General features: G+C 40.2%; 1 protein-coding gene across 1 annotated transcript in view; it reads left to right on the top strand.

Annotated features, from left to right (window-relative positions):
- The first annotated feature begins 498 nt into the window (after positions 1-498).
- LOC145987262 (uncharacterized) overlaps positions 499-13,524 on the top strand; it is a 687,473-nt gene continuing 674,447 nt past the window's right edge. Inside the window, exon 1 of the mRNA XM_083121777.1 lies at positions 499-1,722. Within this exon, the coding sequence (XP_082977903.1) occupies positions 1,650-1,722 (73 nt within the window). The 5' untranslated portion in view covers positions 499-1,649. The remainder of the gene's footprint in view (positions 1,723-13,524) is intronic.

The following is a 13,524-nucleotide window of genomic DNA, read 5'->3' as shown; positions in this document are numbered from 1 at the left end:
TGGAATGGACAAAGATTGAAGGAATGAATGAAAGGCAGACAGAATTGACGATTGAAGAAAGAATTAAAGAGGGAGGGAGTAAGAGAGAAAAATAGAAAGAAAGGAAGAGAGAAACGTTGGAAAGAGATAGAGGAAGAGAGATAATAAATTGTTGAGAAAGAGAGTATGAAAGATAGAGAGACGGATATAAGAAAGGAAGAAAGAAAGAACGAAAAGGAAAAAGAAAGTCAGAAAGAGTCTTAGCACTTGTAAGAAGTAAAGCAGATCCCCAACAGAAACTATTTCGTCCACCCGCCAGCCTGCCCAACCGATATTCTCAAGTGAACCCACTGCACCCGCTCAAAAATCCCCGCTAACTTCTGTTGTAATATTGTACCGCGGCTCCGCGATCTGCCGTCTGTCTGCCCGTAGACCTCTCGCGAGGCAGCTTCTCCCGTTCCCCGGCAGAGCGCAGGCCCGTCGCCCGGCCGCAGCAGATGAGCCTGTACCGTCGACCAGCTCGGTATTCGCGTGGTGAACGTTCCAAGTTCCGCGTCGTCCGGTTGTCAGATTGGGTAACGCCGGGCCGGAGCAATCCCACAGCTGTGTGTGTGCATGTGTGTGAGTGCGTGCGGGTAATTTATATCGGAAGTTTTTATTTTATCTTATGGTCGTGTTCGCTGGCTGAGATTTTCTTCCGGCGTTTGAAGCATTGGAAAGTTATTTTAAAGAGAGGACTTTTTTGACCCGGCATTGACTGTCATATAGGACAGTTTCTTCGCTGCTCCGTTTTTTTATCTTTCCTCGGCTGTTTGCCTTTGTTGGAGAGGTGCACGTCTAATATTCTCATAGAGGAGTTTGTAAATTTGGTACAGACTAAGAAAGACAATTGAGACGAGTTTCCGGAATGAAAATGTCCATCTTCTATTAGGATGAGAAGAAAAAGACGGCATCACATCTGAACGTATAGTCTTCTCTTGTAAGACAGCAGAGCAAATAATCTGGCATTTCAATTTTCTCAGAACTGCTAAGAAAAAGTTTTTGTTTTTGAACACACTGAAGAAGAATTTGCTTTATGTTCAGCGGAGATATTTTATGTAAATATTATTCGAATTTGGGGAAAAAAAGGTGTGAAAAATGGAGCTTTGAAAACGAATAAAAAAAGGGCAAAGTCAACATAGAAGTGTTTAACGCAACGACGGTTTTCCCCTCACTGAAAAGGACAGAAGACCCTTTTTGACCCTAGACGATCAAAGCAACTTCGTTAGATGGTGTCTTGTTTTTCCCGACCAGTGAAAGTGTGACGAAATTTGTGCAACCTTTTCTCCCCCTCCCCTCTCGTAGTCACTTGGTGAGAATTCTCAACGCCAAAAAGCAGAAATAAAGAAATGGTTTTCTCAACCAGCAAACACCACAGCTACGAAAGGTGGAAGGTGCGTCGGCATGTAAACTGCATCGCTCAGAGCAAGTGAGCTGTGTGGTCTGAGCAGAATAGCCTGGTGCGTTTAATAGGCTTTGACAGTGAACATGCATGGTGTTAAATCTCTCGAGACGTTCGTCTGGAACAAGTGAACAGATCAGTGCTACCCTTTGTACGCCACCTGTCCCAATTTACCTGCCGATAGACCGCCATTGTGGTTATGAGGATCAAAGGATAACCGCTCAGGAAGATGAAGCACAAAGATTCCGACATCTTTTGTTCTGCCAGTTTGCTCACGGGTCTTATTCTGGGGCTCATGACAGGTAAGTACAAGAGTGAGAGATGTTCTGGAATTTTGAAAGCTTGTGTAAGGCCACTTGTAGGTGATCCTATGGGGTGTAAATACTTGCAGCTTTGTAATCAAGTGGTTCCTGGGATCGATCCCCGTCCGTGGAACGTCACACAGTTGTCCGGATATCACTCTAAATTGTACTTCCAGTCCCCATTAATCTAACAGACCATAGACTGGACTTTGGAAACAAACTTTGGTTGAAATATTCTGTAAGTCCACTTTATCCACAGACAGGCTAATCGGGACTGGACCTACAGTTTAAAGTCGGATCCGAACCACAGTGCCATGTGCATCCACCGTGTAAAAACCTTGTTCATATTGTAAATTCACATCTTAGGGTTTTCGAGATCAAAATAATAATTAATAGATGATTTTAGATTGTTTAACTCCACGTAATACACACATATGTTCATTGGAACTAAGTTTACAGTTTAATGTAAGAATCTTACGCCTAAAATGTTCCAGTTCTCTGACTCGAACCCGGAAAACTATGATTACACGACTAAGACGATTTCTTTATCGGATACGTTAGGGGGGCTGTTTCTGAAAATTGGATGGCGTCGTAAAAATCATTGAATAAGTTTTACTAATTCTTCGTCCTCTGATTGGCCTGACGTCAATGGTCATGGAGGCATGCAATGGTTTCTGCTCGCCCCGTAGACGTATATTCTGTCTCACAAAATGATTCATGTCGAGTTGGATGTATTACTTACGTATTAAGCACTATTTAGAGGAAATAATGTCAAAAAAAGTTGAATAGTAAGAATAATTACTCAAAACAAGAAGTGTTTGCTCCCTAGTATTTAACTTAATAGCATCAGCGAAGAATTGAAAAACATACCACTCATCTCTATCCTAATAGCCTGGTTATTTTTTGCTCATCAAACTGTATGAATGCCTGAGGCATGAGATATTTTATACGTGTGGATATTAAGGCACTGTATTGGTCATTGTTGACTAAGAGAACGAAAAGTGCCGAACCTTGCGCCCTTATTTATCGAAATCGAGTTTGGAAATCTTATATTGTAGGGTTTCTTATTATTTCAAACGTTAACATTCGTTACTGATAACGAAAAATTGACATGTTTAATAGTTTTTAATTGATTTTAAATGAATCGTCCGAAATCAGCATTTCCATACAAGCTGTTTTGACAAGACGTGAAGAAAATAGGTAAGTTTCACTTTTTAGAACCAACTTGTTTTGAAAATACATATATATTACATTCCATTCGCGTTTATTCTCCATATTCTCCCTCGTTGCCTTGTAGTCAAGGGTCCCGGGGTCGATACCCGGTGGAGGCACATAGTGGTTCGGATCCTACTTTAAACTGTAGGTCCAGTCCCGATTAGCCTTACTGTGCATAAAGTGGGCTTAGAACACGAAATCAATCAATGAATCTCCATATTCTCCTAAGCAAGATGACATGTATAATCTAAGGATGTTTAGGTTCTTACCTGTTTTAAGAAATCAAACCGAAAAATATGGACGGTGCCATTAAGTAAAAATATTTCCTTTCCATTCTTGGTTTGTTGAGGATTTTATTCTGTGAAAATATCGCATAAGCATGTTTCCAATGTGATACGACGGGCCCTATAGAATGATCATAGAGCTTTGCTCTTTATCAACAGGCGAGGGGAGGGGGGGGGACACCACCTAAGGTTTGGATGACAATAGTGTACAATAAATGGTTTCTTGGCTTGGTTCAGGAATGTAAATCACATGAGACAACAGTCACGAATTATCACAATCGGAAGACGGACAGCGGACGCTTAACATTACAGGAGAATTGAAAGACTAAACAATGTTTCCTTGGTCCAAGTACACACGCATTTTTTACATGATTCGTAGACCGGAGTTTAAAGGGAAGTCCTTTTTAAACACGGATCATGGCATACATAACAACGGTATTGAAAATTACCTTCCACCAACAAGATAACATGGTTTTGACTTCCCTTTTTCTGCAATTTTCAGCCCACATTTCCTTTTTTAAAACATTTTCCTTTCTGGCACCTTTATTGACTAGTTTTTCAGCCTACATTCCTTTCCCCCCCATTTTATAAAACATCTTCCTTGGTCCGTTTAATGACAAGATATCAAATATTTTGTACGACTGTTTTCTCCCTTAACAAAACATTGAACAATTGTCTATTTGATGCAGTTTAGAGGAGAGAAAGAACAAACGCATTCTACCGTACCTTCCCTCCATGAGTGTTGGGAGTACGTAGCAGAGATTCTTGAAACAATGCGATCTGGACTTACGCAGCAACAAACGCATTTTAAGCGGCTCGCCTATTGGGTTGAAAGTATACTTATCTGCTGGATTTAGACTTTCGTTGTAAAGTTTCCTTAGAGTTGTTTTAACGTCAGTGTGGGACAGTGACGACAGGATTGAGTGTCAGTGAAATGGCTAAGCCAGGTACAAGTGACAGCAAGCTATGGAATGTGGTAAGTTATTGTAAGGAAGAGTTAATCGAAACGGATGGGAAGATTATCGCTGTACTTTACCTTCAAAGAAAGGAAACGAAAAAGGACTATAGTTTATTTTTGTACTCCACTAAAAATACTATTTTAAATGAAAGCGCAAAATATACCATTCGTATATAGAAATGGATGCATCAATACGAAATTTCTATATATGAATGGTATATATTGCGCTTTCATTTAAAATAATACTTTTTGTGGAGTGGAAAAAAAAAACAATTGTCCTTTTTCTCCCCTTTTTTGGGCGATAATTTCCCCTTTTTTTCCTTTTTAGAGGAAAAATTTTCCCTTTAAAATCCCGTCTCTAATGATTCGATTTCTATTACCGACTGTTTGAATTTGAATTTAAAATTTTGTGTGCGTCAGCACTTAGGCTATTTTGCACCCGTCACATTATACGGGGTCCAGCCTCTTACCATAACTAAAATAGCATAATTGCAATGTTTTATTACTAAAATATTAAAATATTCTGACTTCCGTTAAAAGCTGAGGCTCTAAGGGACACTCAGCACAAACAAGGACAAAAAACAGGACAACATACACAAAATTATACTGGTTATAGTGCCAGTCGTCAGAGCCTCATTCGTCTGCAAAGTGCAGTCCAGGGTGTACTACGTGGAAGTGAGGTTGACAATTGGCTGTACTACGTAGAAGGTCACCCCCTTAACGACTGCTAACACATATTTTAGTGATTACTTGCCGTGTGTTTGGAGAAAGATTTTTCCTTCCATGTACACACATTTGACTTTTAGTTTGTCAGCAACTATTAGTTTCCTCGATATGGACAGCTACTGCATGTGTACCTAGTGCGAAGGGGTATTCCGTAAATGCTTTGTTGTTAGCTTAGGTGGGTCAAATTTAGGGCTCTTAGAATTAAAACAACGTCCATAAATGCTTTCAATATCTCATCTGAAGCACGAAACCTCATTCGATCCTCGCAAAAAAATCTGCCTTCACACTACCTTAAACAAAGAACGCTGCTCGCGTAAGTAACTTTTCAAATCATAATTTCTCCGGTAAGTAACATTTAGTGAAGCTTTTCTGTGTTAGTGTCTCTAAGCTTAGAACTTACTTCCACAATTGTTTGCAGTATTATAAACTACACTAATTCCCATGACTCAAAAAACTTGCAAAAATCATTAAACATTCGGAACTGTTACCGTTTCCTCATTAAAAATACGCGCAAATAATAAAACCTTATTAGTTCATCCGTTCATCTCTCTATTAGTTATTTTCAATAAAGGGTTTTCAGTAACCGTTTCGGTACATTCTGCACATCAAACTTGACTGACGATTTTCTTTATGCAATGAGACCACCACATCACCAGAACGTATGTCAGTCGAACTTGGTAGAATACCGCAGAGGAGGGTGGATAAAAATCAACTTTTTGAAAAAAAATATTTTTCATATATTTCTTTATTTTTATAAAAACCACACTTGAAATTTCTTGTATATGTTTGTTATAGAAAGGCTTTTTTTCTAGAAAACTGCCCTGCAAAATATTTGAACAGTCTCATTAAAGTAAATAAAAAAATGTATGTAAATATACATTTTTCTGTTTCTCATACTGTATATATGAACCTACTATGGAAATGTTTGTACACTGTGTTAGTGAAACTATAATAATTTCAGTAACTTTTCTTCCAAAAAAATAAAGTAGTCTCTGTAGCTGAATTTGGGCAATTCATTTAATGATAGTTTGCAAAAATCAGCTGCCATGTTTATTAACAGATTAATGATAATGACACTATTTACGATTTAACATGATTAGTATTTTGTATATTTTTCTACACAAAATGTTTGCTATCTTTGCCCAGAAAAATTATTGAAGATTATTTCAAGAGAAATTTACGCGTGTTTACAGTTTGCATATTACATTTCCTTTCCTATAGGGGAGAGTCGTACAGTACCGGCCACCTTAAGCTTATTGATTATAACTGATAAAGGATCAGGAGATGATAGTCGGATTGAACATAGTAATATGATACCTCAATGCATACTTTAAGGAACACGGGTTTAATTTCTCTGAAATGTTTTCAGAACTACAAGATATATACAAAAAACGAAAAGCTGAATTTTCAATGAGTGGAAACATTGTCGTCCAGTATCGGCCAGTCAATATTTTAATTTTAGGTGCTGGTAACTATTGATAAATGCTTCAGTTTTATGAGGAAACTGTAAACTATGTGTGCAAAGGTGTGGTAGTTATCAAATGTGGAAATAAAGTTCGTTAAAGCGGAGTTGAAATCACATTTTTACAATAGTCACAAAAGCATTGTGAATCCAGTCTTCCTCAAAGCACTCTAGACAAATTATGCATTGTGCAGTTCCTACAGTTGTCTTCCTTGTCTTCTTATTTACTGAGGGGCATAAACTTATCGTCCAAGTCTTTCATATACGAAAGTAATTGTTTTTCCATTTCGTCATCAAACGTCTTCTTAAATCAGCCAATCTGAGGTGTCAGGTCCACATCCATACCACGTTGAATTGCTCTCAATCTATCTCCTAGCGTGCTTCTTGGTAAACAAAATATACTAGCTGCTTGTCTTGCTGTCATTTTGTTTGTCATTAACTCATTTACCGCCGCTTTTATGGCCCCTTCAGTCCATTTACCTCTTTTGTTGCCCTCCTCGTCTGCCATCTTACTCTGAAAACAAAAGCAAGCAGGACTGTAGTAGGTGCGTACAAAATTCTGTGTGGCCGATACTGGACGACACTTCGCTGACCGATACTGTACGATCATTAGGTGGTAACAAAAGTTCCGATTACATGTTGTTTATAATAAATTTGCTAAACTATTTACAGGTTTTCGTATCCTTATAGAATACCAATAAACTGAATCTGACAATAAAATCAAACACTTACCTCGAACATGAATACCAGGGCCCTAGACATAACTTCTCTCAAGCAGCCACTTGACTTGACTCTTCACAGTAACACAGCTCTCACAATACTACGTGAAAGCGGGTGATCCCGAACTATATAATATATACACACTAATATATACCCTTCCATCCTACTGCTATGTAGCGTCAAATGTCCGAATTAGCAATTGGCCGATACTGTAGGAAGGGCGGTACTGTACGACTCTCCGCTACTACGTGGAAGTGAGGTTGACAATTTGGTGTACTACGTGCAAGTGATGTTGATATCTTGATTTAAATCAATCTTATTTGCTGCAGAGTAAGAGTTTGGCCGAAACCGAATGACCACAAGGTAACATACTAATTTTGATTTACCCTAGTTTTAGTCCTAATATTTGTGTGACCTCACATAGAAATCTCATTTTTTTGAAAATTGAAAATTTTCCAATGGATTAAATGGCGGAATGCGAAAATATGTCATATCTTATTCTACTGTATAGAAAGAAAGAGGACTAACGAGCCCGGGTCTTGTATAGGTTGTTTATGTATCTCCTGGATGGGGTTTTCGTTAATGGTACCATCCCGGCATTCGTACGGTGAGGAAACCACAGGAAAACTCCAATTAGAATATCCAGTAGCGAGATTTGAGCCCACGACGTCTTGAATACGAGTAAACCTTCCACATTTCTTCCATCTGTTATCTCATTTATTCATCGTTCACCTTCTTCACCTTGATGAACTTAGAGGGGTATAAAAGAGACGTGAAGTAACGAACACATTGAAGTTCATTGTGGAAACTACTAATTAACGACCGGAACAGCCATATAAAAGCTACCGAGACGACAATTTCCTTCAGAAAATTATGCATAATTACGACATTAAATAAGGAATTACATTACGAGAAGACAAATTTGTCCAAGACGGCATACTCACTATAAAATCTTTGATGGCTTTGGAATAATTTTGCAACCCGCCACATAAAATTAATCTCCGACGTAACAAGTTGAGTTTCATATCCAAAGTTTCACAACTATCGGAAAGTCAAATACAAAACTATTATAGTTAGTTTTAGGTTATTAGTCTGAAAACTATTATGTATGAAGGACAAAACCAATAGAATAGCTTCTATTTGGTTTCCTTATTGCTTAGTCGTTGTACCTTCATTCAGGGTTGTTAAAGGACCGGAACTTTTTTCTCGCACAATTTAAATTCTGTCCAAGTTGCGTATTGTTTCATTAAAAAGGTATCCTGGTCCTAATTTAAATTCACCCAGAAAAAAGGTTCCTGGACCGTATTTAAATTGATCTGAAAAAGGTTCCTGGACCGAATTGAAATACTTTACAGATAGAAAGGTTCTTTACGGTCCAGAACCCATTTACGCTTGCTCATTCTCTCTCCTGGACCGGAATTGAATTTATTTAAAATTCCTGGACCTTTAACAACCCTGCATTCATTAAGTGCCATGCCCAATGGGGGTGGTGGTCATATGCTCCCCTTTTGCGCAGTATTAATCATGCCCAGATCAGGACTCGAACTTGGAATCCTTGTTGGCGACATTGAGAGTACATAACTCGACGCACTCTACCACTGAGACTGCTAATCTTTTGTTAGTTTATATTATGTCTCTTTTCTGCCACTTTGGGCCAATCGCGACGATGAGGATGAATGGTGACGAGATGAAATTGATGAGACAATCACAAAAACATATGGACAACACAATGCATGCCCCACGCAGGATTTTACTGACTGTGGGTTTAGACGCCAGATCCTCGTCGGACAACATTGCTGTCACTGGACTGTACTACGTGGGCATGAGGATGACGTTTGGGTCCCTTTTCAAAACTTGACAGTTTACACCCAGAGTAATCTTGTAAACAAATATACAATTTTGTCCTAGGTTCAATGACCAGTAAACTCTATGCACGAAGGAATTTCCAGAGAAAAAATCTCCTAGGGCACAATTATAAGTTACCTCAACGGGCATAGCAATAACGCCGTTTCGGTGGTCGACCATATTTGGTGGTCAAATTTCTATTTCGCCACTGAAGTTCCCGGATTTTAGTTCCAGCCTGGGAATGAATGTTCTTTGTAAGTGTTCATTTAATAATCACCCATCGTCTCGATTAGTCAAAAGTGGCAGAAAAGCGACGTAAAATAAAAACAAATAGAAATATCAATAACATTCATTCTGTAGCAACCGTTGATATATAAGGATCTGGTAGAGCAATACGCTTAAAAAAAAATCTCAGATTCATGCAATAATAAAGTTTTGCGATTTGTTTTGTTTTTTGTGTCACGTGATCTACAATTTCGAGGACGACTTCTTTACCTGTACAGTCATGGACACTGTCGACTTGTAACGATTCAATTGAAAGTCAATGTATTAATTACAAGCCGGCAGTGTCCGTGACTGTACAACTCTATTCGAAGCACATAAACTAGATAGATCGATGATTTTTCAGATAAAAATCCTTCAAACTACTAATCTGGAAGCAAAAATGGGAATATGCAAAATGAAAGAGGATTTATTGTTTAAGAAAATTGTTTATGAATCATTACATTTGGAATTACAGAACAGAAGTTACAGCGATTTTCGTAAAGGTTTGAAAATGCTCAAATCACCGCACGCGGCTGATTAAAAAAGTGGTTGCCAGATCCAAACCCAAGCCTGAAAGAAATTTTCAATGTCGGTTTTGAACACTTGAAACATGTAGAAAGAAATGGTTAAATTATTAATATTTTTAAACATGGTGAGGCGACAAATTAATTTAAAATTGTTCGAAATGGTATGGAATGACCCAGTGATATTTGTCTTGAATTCATGTTTTACGCTTATTGTGTGTTTATTCTTATTGGTGTAGATAGATAGAGAGAGAGAGAGAGAGAGAGAGAGAGAGAACGAGAGAGAAAGAGGAAATGTATTTTTGATATTATCCTTAGTAAAGTATATTCAAAGTCAAGACTAATTGTTTATCTTTTGTTGTTATAAGAAAATATCTCCCCTTCCGTATTTTTTTGTTGTGTCGACTTTTGGGGCCAAGATTGTTGGTGGGTTGAAATGCCCTCTGTCCCCCCAGGATATCGCAGTCTGGACTAACAACATGTGTCTAACATTCCTTGATGTATTTGGTACCCCTGGGAAAAGACGAAATGGGAAGCCGCCGGAATTCCATGACCACCAGAAGCTTTGTCAAGAATGTAGGTGTATAACATTACAAAACACCTTACATTACACCAAATACTTACGAAATGATTTTTAAACAGTTTTCAGCTTCAAATTTTCTGGTATTAAAGCTTTTAATCTGGCAGTGAACAAGATTATTCAAGATCCAATGTCTGATGTAAGCCTCTAAGCATAATTTTCCCTGATTAGGAACATAAGTAAAATTGTACATCAAATCTCGATTAACTACAGCACATGAATTTTACTTGCATTTTCTAGAATATTGATTTATTACATATTGGTATCATGATCCTTTATTATGGCACCATCTAGGATTTGTTTGACAAATTCCAGAGTGAGGTGAAGTTATTAAAAAAAGTATCACGCTACAGCTACGGTTGCCCCCAAAAGTAACACTGTTACTTTGTCACACTTACACAGGATCATATCTGTTCTCTGTAGTCCCTGTATTCCCAGTGTAACTTTATGTGCACAAGTTAAAAATAACGCAACACAGCATGCATATATTTTCGTCCTGGCATATGAATCATCCATTTTTGAATTTATCAAAGTAGCATCGCAAGTAATAAATTAACGTTACAATTACTCTTGTAATTTGCCTACTCTTTACTACCGAACGTACCGAGAAAGTAACGCGGTAGTACGAGAGACGAGTCAGTGTTATAAGTAGCGAGAATGTAACGAGTTGGTGGCTCAAACACCGAAGAGGGTTGCGTTGGTAATCCAAACACCGAAAAAGGGTCGCGTTGGTGGCTCAAGAATCGAAAAAAGACCACGTTGGTGACTCAAGCACTGAAAAATGGTCGCGTTGGTGACTCAAGCAACAAAAAAGGGTCGCGTTGGTGACTCAAGCAACGAGAAAGGGTCGCGTTGGTGACTCAAGCACCGAAAAAGGGTTGCGTTGGTAGCTCAAGCACCGAAAATGGGTCGCGTTGGTGGCTCAAGCACCGAAGCGGTTCGCGTTGTTGGCTCAAGCACCGAAAAAGGGTCGCGTTGGTGACTCACGCACCAAAAAAGGGTCGCGTTGGTAGCTCAAGCACCGAAGAGGATCGCGTTGGTGGTCCAAGCACCGAAAAAGGGTCGCGTTGGTAGCTCTAGCACCGAAAAAGGATCGCGTTGGTGACTCAAGCACTGAAAAAGGATCGCGTTGGTGACTCAAGCACCGAAAATGGGTCGCGTTGTTGGCTCAAGCACCGAAGCGGGTCGCGTTGTTGGCTCAAGCAGCGAAGCGGGTCGCGTTGTTGGCTCAAGCACCGAAAAAGGGTCGCGTTGGTGACTCACGCACCAAAAAAGGGTCGCGTTGTTGGCTCAAGCACCGAAAAAGGGTCGCGTTGGTGACTCACGCACCAAAAAAGGGTCGCGTTGATAGCTCAAGCACCGAAGATGGTCGCGTTGGTGGTCCAAGCACCGAAAAAGGATCGCGTTGGTAGCTCAAGCACCGAAAATGGGTCGCGTTGGTGGCTCAAGCACCGAAGCGGTTCGCGTTGTTGGCTCAAGCACCGAAAAAGGGTCGCGTTGGTGACTCACGCACCAAAAAAGGGTCGCGTTGGTAGCTCAAGCACCGAAGAGGATCGCGTTGGTGGTCCAAGCACCGAAAAAGGGTCGCGTTGGTAGCTCAAGCACCGAAAAAGGATCGCGTTGGTGACTCAAGCACTGAAAAAGGATCGCGTTGGTGACTCAAGCACCGAAAATGGGTCGCGTTGGTGGTTCAAGCACCGAAGCGGGTCGCGTTGTTGGCTCAAGCACCGAAGCGGGTCGCGTTGTTGGCTCAAGCACCGAAAAAGTGTCGCGTTGGTGACTCACGCACCAAAAAAGGGTCACGTTGATAGCTCAAGCACCGAAGATGGTCGCGTTGGTGGTCCAAGCACCGAAAAAGGATCGCGTTGGTAACTAAAGCACTGAAAAAGGGTCGCGTTGGTGACTCTAGCACCGAAAAAAGGTCGCGTTGGTGGCTCAAGCACCGAAAAAAGGGTCGCGTTGGTGGCTCAAGTACCGAAAGGGTCGCGTTGGTGGCTCAAGCACCGAAAAAGGGTCACGTTTGTTGACTCAAGCACCGAAAAAGGGTCACGTTGGTGTCTCAAGCACCGAAAAGGGTGACACAAACATCGAAAAAGCATCGCGTTAATGTCTTAAGTACCGAAAAATGGTCGCATTGGTGGCCCAAAATTCAGGAAAGGGGTCTCCTTGGTGACGAAAGTTCAGATAAAGTATCTCGTTGGTGACGCAAGTTTAGAAAAAGTGTCTTGATGGTGACGCAAGTTTAGAAAAGGTGAGGCGTTTGCGACGCAAAGTTCAAAAAATTGGTCGCGTTGGTGATGAAAGTTCAGAAAAGAGGTTGCGTTTGCGGCAAAAGCACCGCAAAGGCTTCGCGTTGATATCGCAAGCACGGAATAAGTGACCCCAGTACCGACAAAGCGACGAGCTAGTGACGTGATTCTCCAACTATGACAAATTCTTCTCTCGTGGACAATTCGTGACTAGCTTGTTGCGCCACCCTCGCCTGCACTGCCCACAACGAAACTTCTTCCCATTGACCGACGGAATCCAGAAAATGATTCACGACTCGCGAAGAGTGCATTCTCGCTCGGCAAATTGCAGCTCCTATTGTGCCGCGGGACAATCGTCAATCGACCGACGTTGCACACTCAAAACTCCAACTATTTCACAGACAATAGAACATCGATTGCTTTTCCGGGAGAAAGTAACTTTCTTTATCGGCCACCAAGTTATTGTAGCTTTCTTCTGTCGTGGCAATCGGCCAACGTTCACCACAGGCAATTTTTAGAGCCCTGTTTTGTACACCAATACCGATAGCGGCATGACCAGAATAATAGAAACGGCGAACAGGAGGTGGGGGCAGAGGATAAGACTCCCTTTTTGGAGCTTGTCAATGTTGATTGCAGGATATCTGAGATGATTTGATATGGTGAATCCATCATGATCAGGGTATTCCATTTTACTTAACCTTGATGATTTAATTAACATCCATTTTTCGTGTGAAATTACAAGTGGGGATTGGATATGTTGAACTTACGTTGAACTCAAATACGCAGAACCTAAAATGACTCAACTGACACCAAATTCCTAATTTTTGACTCCAAAAATACAATATAGTGTATGGCGAATTGTCCAACGCCAGTTTGATTCGGTCTGAATTACACCATGTTATGAAAATGAATTGAAATAATGACTTCAATAAGCAGAGAACAATGCCTGCTTCGAAGCCACATAGTTTCATTCCG

The sequence above is a fragment of the Lepisma saccharinum genome, chromosome 4 (assembly GCF_977018435.1).
Source record: "Lepisma saccharinum chromosome 4, izLepSacc3.1, whole genome shotgun sequence".
Taxonomy (NCBI): domain Eukaryota; kingdom Metazoa; phylum Arthropoda; class Insecta; order Zygentoma; family Lepismatidae; genus Lepisma; species Lepisma saccharinum.
The sequence above is the reverse complement of the archived record's forward strand: the minus strand, read 5'-3'. Positions and strand labels throughout refer to the sequence as shown.